This window comes from Gnatocerus cornutus, chromosome 7 (assembly GCF_029298725.1).
Source record: "Gnatocerus cornutus isolate USDA-ARS CGAHR chromosome 7, icGnaCorn1.1, whole genome shotgun sequence".
NCBI lineage: Eukaryota > Metazoa > Arthropoda > Insecta > Coleoptera > Tenebrionidae > Gnatocerus > Gnatocerus cornutus.
Window position 1 is genome coordinate 9,636,709 of NC_142239.1, and position 20,464 is coordinate 9,657,172.

The 20,464-nt window shown below is 38.4% G+C and overlaps 4 protein-coding genes across 5 annotated transcripts in view; 2 read left to right on the forward strand and 2 right to left on the reverse strand.

Moving 5' to 3' along the window:
• Ube4B (Ubiquitination factor E4B) overlaps nt 1-6,416 on the reverse strand; it is a 31,672-nt gene extending 25,256 nt beyond the window's left edge. The window contains exons 1-2 of the mRNA XM_088041786.1: nt 6,134-6,416; nt 5,628-6,029 (exon numbers count right to left, since the gene is read on the reverse strand). Coding sequence (XP_087897912.1) covers nt 5,628-6,029; nt 6,134-6,157 — 426 coding nt within the window. The 5' untranslated portion in view covers nt 6,158-6,416. The remainder of the gene's footprint in view (nt 1-5,627; nt 6,030-6,133) is intronic.
• Nucleotides 6,417-10,577: 4,161 nt separating this feature from the next.
• On the forward strand, nt 10,578-11,521 carry GXIVsPLA2 (phospholipase A2 group XII). 2 transcript variants are annotated; one of them, XM_088040685.1, is made up of 3 exons: nt 10,605-10,961; nt 11,004-11,240; nt 11,284-11,521. In XM_088040685.1, exons 1-3 carry the CDS (start codon nt 10,730-10,732, stop codon nt 11,433-11,435), a joined length of 621 nt encoding a protein of 206 aa, XP_087896811.1. In that variant the 5' UTR covers nt 10,605-10,729; the 3' UTR covers nt 11,436-11,521. The 2 variants fall into 2 exon arrangements, with proteins under 2 accessions (XP_087896810.1, XP_087896811.1); XM_088040684.1 differs by having other exon boundaries at nt 10,578-11,240.
• Nucleotides 11,422-19,239, reverse strand: xmas (RRM_XMAS2 and SAC3_GANP domain-containing protein xmas). Its single transcript, XM_088040683.1, has 4 exons — nt 19,095-19,239; nt 18,713-19,041; nt 17,831-18,666; nt 11,422-14,352 (listed from the first exon to the last, which is right to left on the reverse strand). The coding sequence occupies exons 1-4, from the start codon at nt 19,142-19,144 to the stop codon at nt 11,491-11,493; spliced, it is 4,077 nt and encodes a 1,358-aa protein (XP_087896809.1). The 5' UTR covers nt 19,145-19,239; the 3' UTR covers nt 11,422-11,490.
• A 161-nt stretch (nt 19,240-19,400) lies between these two features.
• LOC148170766 (non-structural maintenance of chromosomes element 3 homolog) lies at nt 19,401-20,401 on the forward strand. The gene is made up of 4 exons (XM_088040657.1): nt 19,401-19,733; nt 19,780-19,954; nt 20,001-20,215; nt 20,262-20,401. Exons 1-4 carry the CDS (start codon nt 19,467-19,469, stop codon nt 20,367-20,369), a joined length of 765 nt encoding a protein of 254 aa, XP_087896783.1. The 5' UTR covers nt 19,401-19,466; the 3' UTR covers nt 20,370-20,401.
• Nucleotides 20,402-20,464: the final 63 nt, after the last annotated feature.

Genomic DNA, 20,464 nt, shown 5'->3' on the forward strand with positions numbered 1-20,464 from the left:
GAATTCCTGTCATGCATTACTTCGCCGCTTTGTTTTCATAGTGAATATAACGATCATGAAAATTATTTATAATGTCACTTGCGCCAACGATGTTTCAGTTACGGTTTTGTGTCAAAGTTTATAATTTTTAGATTTCAAACCACAACTAGAACAGATTTTTTTTTCAAAACTTACTTTGGACCATGATCAAAGTTAACTACACATGTCAGTCGAAAAATCTAAACCCACATTTGTAATAAGCGGCAAAACCCTTGATGCTAGAAACATTTATAAACACCTTGTACAACTACAGTGGAGACAACTGTAACACTGTCAAATTTTGACAGTTGACAATTCTTTATATTCTTTTATAGAACCCCGGTATACAGGCTTTCAATAAAATCGAGTAAACCAATTTTTTCATATACCAGAGTTCATTACTACCGGTCCACTCATTAAAAAAATTGGCAGCAAAAGCGTTTGACCTTGACGCAACTGCGGCATGCGTAGAAGCTAATCGTCTTGCTTAACATTGCCAAAGCTTGTTAAATCTCTATTGAAACCTTTCTTTTGCAACACATTTTTAATTAGTCATTGATTAATACACTCAACTTTGACAACGTGTTAACCTCAAAAATCGCTACATTCAATTTTCCCCTAATTTTCTCCCTAAAGAATTGAAAGCCTGATTTACACCCAAAAAATTTCAAAAAATTTACACAAGAGAGTGGACTGATAGCAATGTGCTGCACTCTAGTTTGATTACTTCATTTTTACATTGACAGTTTAAAAAATTAATCAAAAAGACAAAACTACCAGTTATAAAATGTAAGCAAGTTACAAAAATTAGCTTGACATAACCTAATTTAGTAAAAAGCAGTTACGTGATATTAAAGAGCACGTGATTTTTTTAAAAGCCAGTGTTCACTTTTAAACATTATTATTATTATTATTATGGTAAAACAGTTTTTAGAATTTTCAAATTATCTGAATACTAGCAACTAATTTTCTACTAAGAATTTCCAAAAATTACATAGAAAAAAAACAAATCTGACTAACAAATCAGTTAAGTGAACTTGTTTTGCCAAAGTTTGCGTTTATCTAATGGCCCACGATACATTTTAAAGCAATGCGATTTATTATGTTTATGGATGTACACAATACAATGTATACAAATAAGTCAAGCAAACTGATAACTGGTTTATGACTGTAAAATTTATTTGTACAATTCATTATGTAGTTTCATGCGTTTACACGTTCAGACACAAAATTTGTCTTTTTTGGCAGCCATTTTGAAGCACTTAAAGTCACGTGATTTAAAATGCACCACTAATTTTCTTCAACATGTTTATATCGTGTGATCTATTAAATTCCCATTTCCAATTGGTTTGGGAAAAAGTTTTGACGTGTAAAACTATACTAAATATCTAAAAATACTAAAAATACCAAATCTTGAACACATGAAGTGACTGATGACACGATGACAATCAAATCAGTTGTCAAGTAGACAATGCGTTTTACATAAAAAAAACTTCTAAATACGCATTTTGATCAGATAAAACTGGTTTTAGTTTCCGTAAACACAATTTTTATCTGAACTACGTGTGCTGTAAGAAGTATCGACGTACGTTTTCAATGGATTTTTTGTTGTTATAGCGACATACAATCATACCAACCTACCTCCAATTTACTGTCAATATGTGTATAACAATCCATTTTAACAGCCTCTCTTGTCAAGTAAAATACACGAAAGAATAAACACAACTTTAATAAACACAAGACTAGTTTTAATGTAAAACCTCAACCACTGAATAGAAAAGTTTTTGTTTTGAGACCGACAAAAACAGTCGAGATTAGCAATTTCGTCGACAAGAGAAACAAAATAAAATAATCCATCTATGGCATCTCACTAATTTAATTTAAATTCGGAAAAAAACGTTGCGGCTATGTTGGAATCTCAGGCACGTGAAATGTTATGATTAAAACTGCCAAACGAGGCAAGAATATAATCTATAACACCGTCTAGTTAAATATCGGCTCATAAAACATTTTACAGCATAATTCCAGGATCGCGTAAAGCATTATTAAACATGATTGCTCAAACAAAACGACGGACGTTAATGTTATTTTCCTATTAGCCAAAATACAGGGTGATTCATAATCGTAAGGAGGCGACCTTGAAGGTCGGGGATGTCGTTTCTTGTACCACACGATTTTGAAACAAAAATGAATGACAGTTGTTTCAGGTTAAGAGGTATAAAGGTTGTTTATTCAATCAAAGACATGACTGTGGTCTTGAAAGTTTTTAGATAAGTCGTTTCTTACATCGGAGGATTTAAACAAATTAAGAATGAGTGACAGTTATTTTTATAGGTTACGAGATGGAAGACAACAAATTTCAACAGAACAGAACAGTTTTTCGTTATGATTTACATAAAATCCGCAATTTGACAACCTCATAACAAAAATATCAAGTATAGACTGAAAGTTTTTGGGAATGTCGTTTCTTACACCGCACGATTAAACAAATCAAAAATGACAGATAGTTGGACGATGAGTGATATAAACTTTCTCTAAACACAACGAATTATAAAACATGAGGAATACGTAAATTAAATAAGAGAACAAGACAGTTTTTCATTAAAATTTTTAGAAAATCCGCAGTTTGACGTCATAAACAAAAAATGTTCATTCAATCAAAGACATGACTGTGATCCTTAAAAGTTTTGGGAATGTCAGTCGTTTCCTACACCGAACGATTTAAACAAATCAAAAATTAATAACAGCAGTTGCCTTTGAGGTTAAGATTGTCTTTAAATACAAGCTGTTTATAAATGTTTCTAGTATCAAGGGTGGCTATGAAATGTCAAAGAAATTTGCCGCTCATTATAAATGTGGGTTTCAATTTTTCAACTGACATTTGCAGTTAAGCTCAAACATGGAGCAAAGTAAGTTTAGAGAAATAAACTGTTCTAGTTGTGGTTTAAAACGTGGAAATCAAAAACTTGGACACAAAACTGTAACTGAAACGTCATTGACGTAAATAACATTATAAACAATTTTCAAGATAGTTAAATTCACTATGAAAACAAAACGGCAAAATAACAGTTGCTTCATCATAAACAAAAGAAGTGTCTTAAATCAAGACGGTGGCCTTGAAACTTTTTGGGGATGTCGTTTTTTACAGCGTACGATTTTAAAACAAGTCAAGAATGAATGACATTTGACGCATTTTGACGTTGTAAACAAATGAATGTGTCTCTAATCAGAGACGTGGGGATGTCTTTTCTTAGAGCACACAATTTTGAAACAAATGAGGAATGAATGACAGTTTGAAGTTGTTTGGTCTCAAAATGCAACAAACTGAGTGGCTACGACAGTTTGACGTCATAAACAAAAGAACGCGTCTTTAATCACAGACATGACTTTGTAGTGTACGACAGGAATTCCAGAGCCACCCTTGATGCTAGAAACATTTATAAACACCTTGTACAACTAATTACAACGCACGAGGAGTAAAATTAGGGAACAAAACAGTTGCTTCATCATAAAGAAAAGAAGTGTCTTAAATCAAGACGGTGGCCTTGAAACTTTTTGGGGATGTCGTTTCTTACACCGTACGATTTTAAAACAAGTCAAGAATGAATGACATTTGACGCATTTTGACGTTACAAACAAGAGAATGTGTCTTTATCAGAGACGTGGGGATGTCTTTTCTTACAGCACACAATTTTGAAACAAATGAAGAATGAATGACAGTTTGAAGTTGTTTTGTCTCAAAATGCAACAAACTGAGTGACTACGACAGTTTGACGTCATAAACAAAAGAATGCGTCTTTAATCACAGACACGACTTTGTAGTGTACGACAGGAATTCCAGAGCCACCCTTGATGCTAGAAACATTTATAAACACCTTGTACAACTAATTACAACGCACGAGGAGTAAAATTAGGGAACAAAACAGTTGCTTCATCATAAAGAAAAGAAGTGTCTTAAATCAAGACGGTGGCCTTGAAACTTTTTGGGGATGTCGTTTTTTACAGCGCACGATTTTAAAACAAGTCAAGAATGAATGACATTTGACGCATTTTGACGTTATAAACAAAAGAATGTGTCTTTAATCAGAGACGTGGGGATGTCTTTTCTTACAGCACACAATTTTGAAACAAATGAAGAATGAATGACAGTTTGAAGTTGTTTTGTCTCAAAATACAACAAACCGAGTGGCAACGACAGTTTGACGTCATAAACAAAAGAATGCGTCTTTAATGACAGACATGACTTTGTAGTGTACGACAGGAATTCCAGAGCCACCCTTGATGCTAGAAACATTTATAAACACCTTGTAGTGGTAAAATTAGGGAACAAAACAGTTGCTTCATCAGAAAGAAAAGAAGTGTCTTAAATCAAGACGGTGGCCTTGAAACTTTTTGGGGATGTCGTTTCTTACACCGTACGATTTTAAAACAAGTCAAGAATGAATGACATTTGACGCATTTTGACGTTATAAACAAAAGAATGTGTCTCTAATCAGAGACGTGGGGATGTCTTTTCTTACAGCACACAATTTTGAAACAAATGAACAATGAATGACAGTTTGAAGTTGTTTTGTCTCAAAATGCAACAAACTGAGTGGCTACGACAGTTTGACGTCATAAACAAAAGAATGCGTCTTTAATCACAGACATGACTTTGTAGTGTACGACTGGAATTCCAGAGCCACCCTTGATGCTAGAAACATTTATAAACACCTTGTACAACTAATTACAACGCACGAGGAGTTGTTAAATTAGGGTACAAAACAGTTGCTTCATCATAAAAAAAAGGAAGTGTCTTAAATCAAGACGGTGCCCTTGAAACTTTTTGGGGATGTCGTTTCTTACACCGTACGATTTTAAAACAAGTCAAGAATGAATGACATTTGACGCATTTTGACGATGTAAACAAATGAATGTGTCTTTAATCAGAGACGTGGGGATGTCTTTTCTTACAGCACACAATTTTGAACCAAATGAAGAATGAATGACAGTTTGAAGTTAATTTGTCTCAAAATACAACAAACTAAGTGGCTACGACAGTTTGACGTCATAAACAAAAGAATGCGTCTTTAATGACAGACATGACTTTGTAGTGTACGACAGGAATTCCAGAGCCACCCTTGATGCTAGAAACATTTATAAACACCTTGTAGTGGTAAAATTAGGGAACAAAACAGTTGCTTCATCAGAAAGAAAAGAAGTGTCTTAAATCAAGACGGTGGCCTTGAAACTTTTTGGGGATGTCGTTTCTTACACCGTACGATTTTAAAACAAGTCAAGAATGAATGACATTTGACGCATTTTGACGTTATAAACAAAAGAATGTGTCTTTAATCAGAGACGTGGGGATGTCTTTTCTTACAGCACACAATTTTGAAACAAATGAAGAATGAATGACAGTTTGAAGTTGTTTTGTCTCAAAATACAACAAACCGAGTGGCAACGACAGTTTGACGTCATAAACAAAAGAATGCGTCTTTAATCACAGACATGACTTGAAATTTCAAAGGCAACTAAGATGCCTGAATCATCATGTAGTTTCAGTACTACCAACTGTGCCAATGAAAGTTAACAAAAACCGTCAACTCAGCGTGACAGGACAATCTTACCTCCATGTTCTCAAATCCTGAGTCAATATCAGTGTTGGCTCCAGCCTTATCTGCACAGCCACTCACTTCGTCCACCTCCATATGTATAGAACTAGTCTCCGAGTCGCTTCGTTGGGGCGGCGCCCTGGCCCTTTCCCTTTTTGAACTTGAAGGCATATCAATGGGTTTGCTGGGCACTTGAAACACACCGTCTCTTTGTTCATAATTGACTTCCTTCTCGTCGCCGTTGGGGCGTTTGTTGATGTCAGTGAAACATTTCTCTTCAATGGGGGTGCTCGGGGGGCTCTGCGGCTGGTTGGTGTTGATGGGCGACTGCGAGATGGGGGTTATCGGGGGCGAAACTGAACCAGAGGGTGACACATTGTCGACGACTGCAAGACGAGCCAGACGCCTCCGACGCATCTAAAAACAAGTGCTTTGTGTGAAAACGCGCACTCTGAGGGCGAAAATTCCATTGCGAAACATTGATAACAGCAGCGTGAAGTGATGGATTAACCTAAACTCACCTCTTCTTGCGACAACTCGTTCATTTTCTTGGTGTTTTTTCAAAGTGTGGATATCTGCGGAGCTTCCAAAGTAAATTTTGTTCGAAATCACTTGGGACAATGACTGGAAATTCAGAGACTTGATGAAAACGAAAAGTCAATCACCCTCTAACAGCTGAGATCCCAAATTGACATTAGAATATTTGCAAAATCCCACTCAACTTCTTTGTTTTGTCACAGTCTAACCTCACAACTCGATAATCCAACACTGCTGCTGTCTCCGTCTGACCCACCGCGCCTCTTATCTCGTTTCTCCCTCAAGGTGATTGCGCGCGCACTGTATTTTCATGAGTTTGGGGGAAAAATGATTTCTATTTTAAAATTGCACTTGGCCGCCAATTTTCTTTGTTGTGTTTTTCCTATTTCTGTTTTTCCGGAGAATTTTCTACTTAAAAACACGGGAAATGACGAGTTCATTAGCACCTGTCGCGATGTCAAACCGAGTATGCAACCCATTATACACCCCTCAATTATTCAAAATGAAAAACCCAAATTTTGCCAAAAACGAGCTTCTTTTACGCATCTAGAGATGTTTTAGTAAACAGTTGATATTCGCGTGTCTAAGGTCAACGTGATTCGGCAGATTCGGTTTTTGTACTGCGTCTCGTTTTTCTCGTATTTTTTTATATTGCAGAAAGGCATTAAACTCTAGAGGAACAGCAGATGCTATTTTAGTATCGATCTCATGGAGCGGCGGTTAAAGTTTTTTATTTATTATTTTGTTGTGCGCGTTGATGCATTTTACTTTTATGTAAACCATTCAGTGCTTCAGGAGCCATTTGAACACTTGCCAACATAATTTTAGACTTTCTCTATCGATTCACTCATATTTAATGGAAAATCAATTCGAGGAAATGCCGCATCGTTCATATTAGAGTCAGTTTAAGTCGCATATGTCCATCCAAGGTGACAGTTTTTTTTATTTTTATCGTGTGGTTTGGGACTGTTGCAAATGTTGCAAAAGTGGTGTGGTGTAAGTTGGAGTTTGGGAACAACAAACTATTGTGTCAAAACTCACTTGTTACATACAATAAACCAGAAAATACAATAGATTTAAAGTCCGTTTTTTTATTAAAAAACCACCAACACCGCACTCTCCCAGCACTTTACAACCGGCAACACCGTCGTGACTTTTTGGTGATAAAATCAAACAGGTTAGCTGCCTAATTGACAATTTGATTACATAAAACGGCCTTTCAGGCTGTGCCGAGTCTTTTCACCATTAAATCCTTTGATTTGCAATCCAACAGGCTGTAAAAGAAACGGTTTTAACGGAAACACTGCGTAATTTTCAGAAATGTCAACAATTTGACAACTATTTTCTCACCAAAAATCTCCCTAGGCAACGTTGCCGGTTGTAATGCAGGGGAAGATTGCGGTGTTGGTGGTTTAAAAAAAAACGGACTTTAGGCTGTAGGTGTCTATAGTTCGTACAGTGAGAGTTTGAATGACAGAAAAGTCAAAATAACCCCAGTTACTGACAACCCTGTCAACCCATTTCGCGTAGGAATTTAGTATATTTTGTAGCATATTTGCTGCCAACCTATATGTCAACTGTCGAAATCTCCCAATCTCTCACCGGATATACTATACTTTGACAGTTATTTCTTATTTAGTTGGAATCTTGATGAACTAACTTCAGAAATTTTAAGTTGGTGTTAACCTCTAAAATTTGGCATGAAAATTGCGGTGTACATTAAGGTTACGTAATTAATTAGTGCGAGCCCTCAAACATGTTCCAGGTGAAGTGGAATTTTCCTCAGATTAGCACTGCTGCTTAAAAACGGTATCCCAAAACCTAATTTACAACACCGTGATGCCACATTTGCAACAAGAACGAATTACACGATAAAAATTTTAAAATTTGTGCAACCTAAACCAACTGTTTGGTTTTTTGACCGCCTCTCCTGAACTACTTGTGCTACAGATCTGAAATTTGGATAGAAGATAGAATACGAGTTGCCCTTTCGATTGATATATAACTCGAAGGCATTAATCGACGTTTTCGCCCTGAAAATGATTCTTGAATATCACCCCAAAAAGACCTCATGATCATGTATTTCTGAAGTCAACTTGGGTTGTTACGGTTCATTTTACGCAGAATTCCACGTTGAATCCAAAAATGTGTTCAAAATTCCGGTACGTCAACAAATAATTGAGTTAAGGCTAGGTAAATTTCGCGTTGTCGCCAGAGGGCAAAAATTTTTAACGCCTAGAAATAGCCTCCATATCTCCATATCTCCAAAACTATAACAAATAGTACTGTGTCTACTAAGACTGTTCATAAGTATGAAAAATTCTATAATCGATTTTTTCGAAAAAAAATTCGGACCAAAACGTTAAAACAATTGATTTTTTTGTTTTTTGACCGCCTCTTCTGAACTATTTGTCCTACCGTTTTGAAATTTGGACAGATGATAGATTTCGAGTTGCTCTTTCGATTGGTATATAACTCGAAGGCATTAAACGTCGTTTTTGCCATGAAAAAGTTGCCTAAATATCACCCCGAAAAGACCTCCTAAAAATCTATTTAGGTCAATATCTAGTTTATTTCTAAAGCAAACTTCCGTTGTAGGGCTCATTTTACGCAGAATTTCACGTTGAATCCAAATTCGTGCTCAAAATTCCGGTACGTCACCAAATAACTGAGTTATGGCCAATTAAAAACAGCTTTTTAATAGACAGTCTGTGTAACGACAAAAACTTAGCCTACTAAAATTCGACAATTTCTTAAAGAAAACCGCTTATTTCGATGCAAAACGACGATTTTTCGCTGATTTTCGCCGTTTTCTGGCTTGAATTCGCAAAGAAGAGCTCGAAATCTACAAAACCATCAATTTTTATCAAGATTCAACGGCTGAATTGCAAGAAAACAGCAGAAATCTGCACGAAATCATCAAAATTCTTAGAAAAATTCGCTTATTTCGATGCAAACCGACGATTTCTCGCTGATTTTCGCCGTTTTCTGGCTTGACTTCGCAAAGCAGAGCTCGAAATCTACAAAATCATCAATTTTTATCAAGATTCAACGGCTGAATTGCAAGAAAACATCAGAAATCTGCACGAAATCATCAAAATTCTTAGAAAAATCCGCTTATTTCGATGCAAAACGACGATTTCTCGCTGATTTTCGCCGTTTTCTGGCTTGAATTCGCAAAGAAGAGCTCGAAATCTACAAAACCATCAATTTTTATCAAGATTCAACGGCTGAATTGCAAGAAAACAGCAGAAATCTGCACGAAATCATCAAAATTCTTAGAAAAATTCGCTTATTTCGATGCAAACCGACGATTTCTCGCTGATTTTCGCCGTTTTCTGGCTTGACTTCGCAAAGCAGAGCTCGAAATCTACAAAATCATCATTTTTTATCAAGATTCAACGGCTGAATTGCAAGAAAACAGCAGAAATCTGCACGAAATCATCAAAATTCTTAGAAAAATCCGCTTATTTCGATGCAAAACGACGATTTTTCGCTGATTTTCGCCGTTTTCTGGCTTGAATTCGCAAAGAAGAGCTCGAAATCTACAAAACCATCAATTTTTATCAAGATTCAACGGCTGAATTGCAAGAAAACAGCAGAAATCTGCACAAAATCATCAAATTTCTTAAAGAAATCTACTTATTTCGATGTAAAACGACGATTTCTCGCTGATTTTGCCGTTTTCTGGCTTGAATTGACGTCAATCGTCAGTGTTAACCAATTGTCAACAAGTCTAAATTCACCTTTAGGTTCTCAAAATCCCACTTTTAATTGTGTCATATTTGACACACAATCAAAAAAAATTAAAAAAATTAAAAAACGTCACTCAAAATGACAATTTTATGGCAATAAAACTTGAACTAAATACATTGACTTTTCAAAATTGACAAAAATTTGATGTCCAAACAATTTTGTCCACAACTGTATGAATAACGAGTGATCAAAATAATTTGTCATTAAAATGCCTATACATTTCCGTATGTGCGTATGTGGTTGCTTGATTCATACATGGCTGCGAAAGTGTCAGATTTAAAACAAAAAATTATCAAATTGTCAAAAAATGTTTTAAAATAAAGATTTTGGTTGTGCCTGCAATAAGTAGTGATAATTTTTAAGCTTGTTTTGTATTTTTTTCGGTATTGAACTGTCACTTTGACATTTAGGTTTAATAACACGACATACCGAGCAAAGTCATAGGCGTCTTTATGAAAAATTACATTGATCATTCATTTTTTCATTGATAAACCACAATTATTACAACACGTTATCGTTTTTATTTACTTTAGCCATTGGCTACATGAAATGATAAGGTAAAAACCTTTTACCTCTATCAAAAACTCCTATTTATTAATAATAACATACCATTATTACTTATAAATAAACACTGACGCGCATCACTTAAATCCCCTTTTCCCGCCACAACCGCCCAATCACAACCAGCAACATCGCATAGCCGACCAATCACCCAAAGCCCTGTCAAGTGTCAACTTTTGGCATCCGTCGCACGCTTACATAACCTCAAAAATCTGCCAACGGTCGTCTCGAATTCCTTCCCCGCGAAATGACAGTGCTTGACGATGGATATTCCTTACGGTAAAGTACTCATCTACGTCCTAACTTTCATTGGCTACATTTATTCCGGTTACGGCTCCGGTTTTCTCACAAATTTGCGCGATGCCGTCATATCAGCTGAAACTATTTTTGGCGACGTCTTAAAAAACGTAGTAAAAGTCGCGAAGAACTTCCAAAACGTCCACGAAATCTTCGATGCGGCGGTGGAGGAAAATTGCCACTTCAAGTGCCCCAGCGGTGAGTTTGAATTAATTGCGCCCCATCTAATTCCGCCTGCAGGTGCCGCTCCTAGGCCCAACAGAAACCACCAGCCGTCAGCGGACGGTTGTGGCTCCCTGGGGCTGAGGATCGACAGCGACTACTTACCACTAGGAGAAATGAAGAAGTGTTGTGATGACCATGATATTTGCTACGACACTTGCAATAAAGATAAGGAAATGTGCGACATGGCGTTTAAAAGGTGTCTCTACAAGTACTGTGATAGCTATGAGAAAGGGGGCACCACGACGGTCAAAGGTGAGGTGTCTAACAGTTTTCCATTGCTGAAGTTGTCTTTCAGCGTGTAAAGGCGCGGCGAAGATGTTGTTCACCGGGACTTTAACCCTGGGGTGCAAGGCGTACATGGACGCTCAACAAAAGGCGTGTTTTTGCCCCCCGGCCTACGGCTGGAAGGACAAGAAGAATAAGTACGCGCGCGCCGACGAATTATAGCAGTTTAATAAATTAAACTCGTAACGAAATGTACAACCAATTAACTAAAATTTCGCTAGTTTTCTTCGATTATAGTCTTGAGAAGATGACCGGATTTCTCTAGAATTTTCCTATGGATTCCAACCGTGTCCTCCAAGTCTGCCAACAACTTCTTGCAGCTGTTCATGTCACTTTTAACTTGCCCCACGTCAAAGTTCTGCGGCGCTTGAATCTTCGCTAGAATTTCGTCCAAATCCAGGACCTCCTCCTCGACAGGGGGGGGCTGGGGCGCTCGCTTCTCCCGCTCCAACAACTCCAGAATCTTCGGTCTCACCACTGGATGGTTGACGTAAAACCAGTCGCTCCGAAGAAACTCATTGAGGGTGTTAACTTCGTAAACCACAATCAACTGGTTGTAGATCGACTTATTAACAAAACCCGTTCCGTACAAAGAAAAATCAACTTCATTGAGTTTCTCCGAAGACAACAGTTCGATGACTTCCGTCCAAAGAACGTCGGCGAAGTTCGCGTTGCGCAAGAAAACCCCCATGGCTTTGTAGAAACACTTTTGGGGGTCTTTAAAGAGTTTGCAGTATTTCGCAACGGACAATTCTAACTCGAGTTGGTTTCCAGGGGGCCAGTTTTCGAGGTAATTGGGGAGGCTCAGCTCGTTTAAAGTCGCTTCAATGTGTTGGAGGTAAGAGGGGTGGTCCCAGAAACTCGGGAAATATTTATAATCACATGGAAGCGAGTGGGGAATCTGACTCCTAAGAAATTCCTTAAAAATCTCCGGGAATTTCGAGTATTCCTTGCAGGATTCGTTCAAAAGAATGCGTTTGATGCGATCAAGAGCCTCATTATACAAATAAATCACAGTGTTGGGATTCTTTAAACACTCCTTGTAATTAGAATTCCACTTGGCGAAACTGTTGGCGCGTTTCCACACGTTGCTGCAGAGATACTCGACCAGGAAGGCCTTCAAAGTGTCCATTTCCAAAGGTGGGGGCTTCTCTGTTCGCGTCGTTAGGAAAATCAGCGCGTCTTCAATCAAATTAATGAGGTTTTTCGACGAAAATTTGTCAACCAGAATGAGGTAATCCGACACGATCCCTTCAGAGATTAGCGTCTTGAGATTGGATTTGTGCTCGGTGTAAGTCTGCAGGATTAACACAATTGGGATCTTCACAAACAGTCCGAAATTCCGAAAGTTGTGGACGATCCTCTTGCACAAATCCTCATTGAAATCGTTGGCGATGAAAATAAACCCGTTGGTGTCGTTCCGCGGGTTGATTAACATCCCTTTTTGCTTCTCCAAACAGTACGTGATGGTCGGAACGGATTTTGACTGTTCGATTATCACGTTCTTGGGCCCCCATTTGATACACCCATCGAGGACCTTCTCAATGCGATTGAGACCAACTTTCAACTCCAACTCGTCGGGTAAGGAAATTGTAACCTTCCAGAACAACTCGCTGCGCAACTTCTTTTCCAACTCCAAAAACCGCTTCCTCAACAACTTATACGTGAGTTCGCACAGATCGATTTTGGCGACATCGTCGTCTTCGACGACCGCAACTTCGAAGGGTTTTCCCCGCTTGTACCTCTTCATGTTTTGTAGTGTTAAGTTTTGACTACTCATGCGGAGCTCTTCCGCCTCCTCTTGGACAGTCCGCGGCCCCAACCACATGGGGTTGAGATCTAGAGCTTTGCGTTTTCGTTTCCTTCTGGAGCTCTCGCGCCATTTTGCGACGACTTTTTTGAGTTTTCGCTCGCGGATGCGTTGGGCGATCTTCGCGAGTTTCCATTGTTTCATGTTGGCTTCCACGCCGTCTAATAAGTCATTGATCACGTTACTAACCGCCGCTTTTATCTCGATTTTTTTCCGTCTTTCTTGTTCTCTTCGTTTTTGTTGTTCTTCAATCAGTTTTTTTCGCATGTCGGCGAGCTGGCGCTCTTCCTCCGCGCGTTTTCTTTCTTCTTGTTCCTTCAGGCGGTGGAGTTCGGCGCGTTTGCGCTCCTCCTCCTCCTGCTTCTGTTTGCGTTCTTCTTCCCTCCGTCGCGCTTCTTTCTGTTCCGCCTCCAAGCGTTGGCGCTCGATCTCAGTCTGGTCCTCCTCCACGACTTTCGGGGGCAAGGGGACGATGTCGCCCCCGAAAATACTCCCCTGATTGTTCTGAAGAGACCCGAAGATGTTCGTATTGGACCACAGCGACTTCATCGGTACTTTTTCTTCAGTTTTTGTGAAAATACCCGGAGGAGGTGGCCCAAATATCTTCGGTTTCTCTTCAGTACTAGAAGGCGGTGTCCCGAAGACGTTTGTTGGTTGTTTAGGGGGAGCGAACACCCTCTGAGGCACAGGCCGAGGCGGTGCATCCTCAGTCCTCTCTTTCTTCACTGAATCCACTTCGTCGAACTCGGAGGAGATTTTCAAGTACCCGTTGCCATCAAAACTGTCCTGGGGGACGTGCGTCTCGTACAACTTCGCCGGGAGTTCTCTTCCGCAGACAACTTCGCCTATGGAGAAGTGGCGTTTTGACTCCACCAGGTTAATCGCGCGGTCGAGGATGTACGGGTACTCCGGGGCGGAAAAACTCGGTCTGTCTAGAATAATTCTTGTGCGCTCAATGTTGGTGAACAGTCCGTACGTTTCGAAGAAGTCGATGGTCGATTCGGTGTCTTCAAAACCTAAGATTTTCGTCAAATACTGGACTGGGAGTGATGTTTGGGAGATCCGAGGCGAGTACGACTTGAGGAGCGTCTTAATAGCTGAGATCCTCACTTGGATGAAGTATCGCATGAGAATACAAGCGTTTAAGAACGTCGTTGAATTGACCAGTTTGAAGAACTTCACGTAGTTGTGTTTGTCAAGGGACGAGTAGACATCGAGGGCAAACTTCACTTCTTTGGATTGTTGGATGTCGGTTGGAAGCTGCTGGACCTGAGAAAATCATTTATTATCGTAGATAGCTTTGCAAATTTTGACGTAGGGCGCAGTGCAATTCGCTACTGTGTTACACATAAGCGTAGAATTGACGGGGGTTAGAGTGCATGTATTAATTAATTATTTTTCGGCAATAATTGAACATTAAACTACTGGTACTTGTTATGCACCATTAATACGAACTGAAATGATGTAAATCTAGTGTAGTCAAACATTTAAAATGAATTTGTTTTACCGCAAAATGTTACCACATGATACGCGATTGGGCTCCAACTATGCTGTCACTGATCTGTCATCTGTCAAGTCAGGTGTAAATGTTAGATTTGTGGTTGTTACAAGATACATGAACACTTTTTGAGAGCTTGTCTTATTATGCTTGGTGACAGATCACAAAATAACGTTCACCTGTATTTTGCCGCTTTGTTTTCACAGTGAATATAACTATCTTGAAAATTGTTTATAATGTTATTAACGTCAATGACGTTTCAGTTATAGTTTTGTGTCCAAGTTTTTTGATTTTCAGGTTTTTAAACCACAACTAGAACAGTTTATTTCGCAAAACTTACTTTGCTCCATGTTTGAGGTTAACTGCAAATGTCAGTTGAAAAATCGAAACCTACATTTGTAATGAGCGGCAAATTTCTTTGACATTACATAGCCACCCTTGATGCTAGAAACATTTATAAACACCTTGTACAAACGTATCTTGGCCTGAAAATAAGTATTTTAGAATTTTCTCGTCTATTTCATGATTTTGTCGTTTGATTTGACTTTAAACAAAGCAAAACTGGTTGTCTCCAGCAACTTTTTCTATAACTTTGTGGCGTTGTTTGAATATACGCTCATTACAAATGTGGGTTTCGATTTTTCAACTGACATTTGCAATTAACCTCAAACATGAAACAAAGTAAGTTTTGCAAATCTAGTTGGGGTTTACAACCTGAAAATCAAAAACCGTAACTAAAACGTCATTCAAGTAAGTAACAGTATAAATAATTAATTATTTAATTAATATAAATAATAAATAAATAAGATAGTATATATTCACTATGAAAACAAAGCGGCAAAATAGTGTACGACAGGAATTCCGAAGCCAAGCTTGATTCTAGAAACATTTATAAACACCTTGTACGTCATTTTTCCTGCAGAAAATTTACTAATTTATAAAGAAGAAATTTTATTAATCAGCAGTCTAATTGAAAACTGGCTCACCACAATAAAATTGCAAACTTCTTTTTCGTCATGTTAGCAATTGATGTAGATAATTGGAATTTGAAAAATTCAATTCAGAACAAACCGAAATTAGAAAGATGACAAAATATTGTCGAAAAAACAAAAATTCGAAGAAAACTATTCTTTGTTAAATATACAGGATTTCTATAAAAGAAAATAACCTCCACTATCCTCGAAAAAACAATTTTACTGTGTCAAATTTGAAGATTAAATATTTTAGTTTCAGAGTTCTGAATCCAATGCAACTTGTACAAGGTGTTTATAAATGTTTGTACCATAAAGTGCCTCTGAAATTCCTGTCATGCACTACTTTGCTCAACTACAAGGTGTTTATAAATGTTTCTAGCATCAGGGGTGGCTATGAAATGTCAAAAAATTTGCCGCTCATTACAAATGCGGGTTTTGATTTTTCAACTGACATTTGCAGTTAACCTCAAACATAGAGCAAAGTAAATTTTGAGAAATAAACTGTTCTAGTTGTGGTTTAAAACCTGAAAATTAAAAACTTGGACACAAAACTGTAAACGTCATGAATGTAAGTTACATAATAAATAATTTTCAAGATAGTTAAATTCACTATGAAAACAAAGCGGCAAAATAGTGCACGGCAGGAATTTCACAGCCACCCTTGTACAAATGTCAGTTGAAAAAATCTAAACCCACATTTGTATCGAGTGGAAATATTCTTTGACATTTCATAAGCACCCTTGATGCTCGAAACATTTTTTAAATACAATGTGTTTCAAAATGATTTTCAATTCCAGCTGTGCCGCTCGCATTGTATTGTGTTTGTACCAGTTTTGTCACTTCGGACTTCTGTCAAACGTCAAAATCGCCAACAGGGAAGAAATTTAAACAACAAACGGTAAAATTGAGTCAGCCTTATCTCTTCAGCGATTGAGTTGTCCTCGTAACTTCTTTATCATTAAATACCTAACCATTTTTGAAGAATATTTTGAGGTTATGTTCTAATCATTATCTTCGTAAAGCGGAAATTTTTAATTTGCATGGAAAATCATTGGGCGACTAGATAAAAATCATTTTGAAACAAGGTGTACCTAATACAAGGTGTTTATAAATGTTTCTAGCATCAAAGATGGCTCTGGAATTCCTGTCATGCATTACTTTGTCGCTGTGTTTATAATTTTTAGATTTCAAACCACAACTAGAACAGATTTTTTTTCAAAACTTACTTTGGACCATGATCAAGGTTAACTACAAATGTCAGTTGAAAAATCTAAACCCACATTTGTAATAAGCGGCAAAACCCTTGATGCTAGAAACATTTATAAACACCTTGTACAACTACAGTGGAGACAACTGTAACACTGTCAAATTTTGACAGTTGACAAAGCAAAACTGGTTGTCTCCAGCAACTTTTTCTATAACTTTGTAACGTTGTTCGCATATATAATGTTTCTAGCATCAAGGGTGGCTATAAAATGTTAAAGAAATGTGCCGCTCATTACAAATATGGGTTTAGATTTGTCAACTGACATTTGCTATTAATCTGTTTATTATTAATTCATTATATTTGTTTATAATTTATTCTAAATGTTTATTCAATCAAAGACGTGACGACTGTGGTCTTGAAAGTTTTTAGATGTCGTTTCTTACATCGGACGATTTAAACAAATGAAGAATAATTGACAGATTAGAATAAAAAGAACAACGTTTCTTCAATCAAAGATACGACGGTGACCTTGAAGGTTTTTGGAGACGTCGTTTTTACTGCACATGATTTTGACACAAATTACGAATGAATGTCAGTTATTTTTATAGGTTACGAGATGGAATACAACAAATTTCAACAGAACAGAACAGTTTTTCGTTATGATTTACATAAAATCCGCAATTTGACAACCTCATAAACAAAAGGATCAAGTACGGACATGACGGTGAAAGTTTTTAAACATGTCGTTTCTTACACCGGACGATTAAACAAATGAAATATGACAGATTGGACGTTGAGTGATATAAACTTTCTCTAAACACAACGAATTACAAAACACGAGAAATACGTAAATTAAATAAGAGAATAAGAGAAAAAAAATGTCAACGCACCCTTTGATTAATATTAATAAGAATAGTGAGCGCGTCCAATAGGAGCCCAGCAAAATCCGGAGAGGGCAGCCATTGCACCGAAGCACCCAATAGAAATGCAGCATAATCAGGACTGGGCGGAGTTGTTTGTTTGGACGCCCCGACTCGTTTCGATGAATATACTATAAGTGGTACTTACTTCCCACATGAAGTTGCCGTCGTTCAGATTGAGCAAAATGATGTACGCGCGGAACTCCGGCTCGTTCTTGCACGACTCTCCTTTCAGCTGCAAGTCGTGGTACATGTATTTCAACGTTTGCAGACACTTGGTGAGGTTTTCGGTGTTGATCTTCTGGTCAAAGACTGACGGGTCCTCTGAGACTAATCTCGCCGAGCAGAAGATGTGGAAGCGCGCGCACTGTTCCACCAATTCGACTGAGCCCTGGCAACACAGCTCTTGTTGGGTGATGTCTTTTCGGATTCCTCTGGTTCTGTCCCATAGGAAATGGTACCACTCCGCTATGTTAACGTCTGGAGTGTCACACAGCCCCATTATTCGGTGCATTAAGTAGCCCATCGTCATTTGTAAGACTGAAACAGGTCGGAGTTCTTGGGGTAGTGGTGCTTCTTGATCTGCTGAGCTTCTGGAGTACTGTTTGACGGCGATCTTCTGGTTCATCCCTCTGCCGTTGTCTTCTTGTTCATAGAGCGCCACTTGGTGTTGGGTCTCCCGCATTAGGCGCTCTTTTTCGGGGCACATGTCAGGACACGTCCCCACGGTCGCTTTAGCTTTAGAAATCTCAATATTTTTCTTCATTTTGATCCTGATGAGTTTGTCTCTGGCGTCCAAAATTCGGTACTTGTCTTCAACCGTGAGCGCTTGTTGTTTGATCATCTGACTCAACTCCAGTTGTTCAGAACTGATCACGTCTTTCCCCACACTCTTCTTCTTCTGCAACGAAGGAGATCCGGTGCCTTTCCACCTCCTCTGCTGCTTCACCTTCTGACTTGTCTCCACAGGATCCACCGCCATCGCTAAACAAACCCAATTAGTTAACAATCAAGGATAATCGAGTCGCACCTTCAGATCTGAGGTCATAAGAGCGTCGGTTCATCCCCATCGCTTCTAACTCCGCCTGGATTTCAGGGTCTTCCGCCCAGTCTGGGTCAGGATCCTTCTTCTTTTTCTTCTTCGCTATCCCGGCTTTCTCCCTGACAACACTGAAGAGTTGCCCGTTATATTCACCCCCTACTTCCAAGGCGTTGAGCATTCCGTCTTCATTAGCGTACTCTATTAAAAGAACGTTGCGTTTGGGTTTAAACATGAGTAATTTTACTTTGCCGAAGCGGCGGAAGTAGCGCTTGGCGACGTCGCGGTTCTCGAAGAATTCACGGGGGACGTTTGAGGCTCTGAGGGGAAAAATTCTATCTATGGTAGTTCTAAAGTTACTTAAACGACTCACTTGACCACGAGGGAGTCTGCAAGGTCCGTGCGCTCCGTTTCTACGTCCATTGTCACGTCCTGGTTATTTTTTTCTGAAAATTTTCGGTGTTACTAACCTCAATTTTTCAAAACCGTCCGACCACTCTGATGTTCGAGCGGGCTGTGTCTACTAAAACCTACGCTGCCACGGGTTTGAACTACCTCAAATGAACTACCACGACTTTAAAATCCGATTTAAAAATTTCGTTGCCATCAAAATTGCTTATTTGTGACTAGGTTGTAGTCCGCAGAGTAAAATTATATCAATTTGGTACAAATTTTAGTTAAACTATTTTTTTTTCGAGGTTGTGGCGTTTGACCTACCAATCCTAACCTAGAAATTGTGGTTGCGATGCCGCGAAAAGCACCGCGACTTTCACAGAGTCAGGCCTCCGCATCGAGTCAGAATTGCTCGCAATTAAGCCAAACTCGACTTGATGGTCATTTTAGTGCCTCTCAAGTGAATGTGGACGATTTGGTGACTAATTGTGTTCGATACTTTGTCTTCAATGCGGGGCAGAACGGGTATTTTAGGAGGGCGGATGTCCAAAAACATTGTGGCTTGAAGGGGGGACAAGTTCAAAACGTTATCGACAAGGCGGCTTCAGTTCTACACAATGTAAGTTTGAGGTTAACAAAATTATTTTTTTCATGCGTTTTTCCAGGTTTATGGGTACAAACTTTTAGTGTGTGATCAAGGTTCCACTAAAGGCTACGTTGTAACCAACGCTTTGCCCTATTGTAATTACAGTGTGAATGAAGAAGCAAGAGAAGTCCAGAATATTCTTCTTTTATTGATTTTAAGTCATATATTTATGGTAAATGGTCCAGTTTCTGAAGGTAGTTTGATATCTGAAGAGTACTTTCATTAATTATATCGTTTTAGCTACTTTATACTCATTTTTACGGAATTTAGAGATTGACGTCAACGTCAAACACCCTCTTTTTGGAAATGTCAAAGACTACATTATGCACACTCTGATAAAACAAAAATTCCTAATGGTGGAAACTGATGCGGTTTCAAAAAAGACGAATTTCTCATGGGGCGTCCGCGCTGAAAAAGAAATCAGCAAACACAAAGTCCTTAAGTTTGTTTGCAATGTAAGCGCCTGTTTTACATGAAATTCCCCTAATTCCTCATTTTTAGATGTATAAGAACTGCCAACCTCAGTCATGGAATTCCCAATATGAACTCGCTTGTGAACAAGAAGGATTTAGTGAAGATGAACTAAATGAAAACAGAATGGAAGATTAGTTTACTTACATTTTTAGTATTAATAAGAAATTGTTTGTTTAGTTAGTAATTTTGAAGAAAAATATATTTTCACCAAGCAGGCCGTGCCTCTTTTG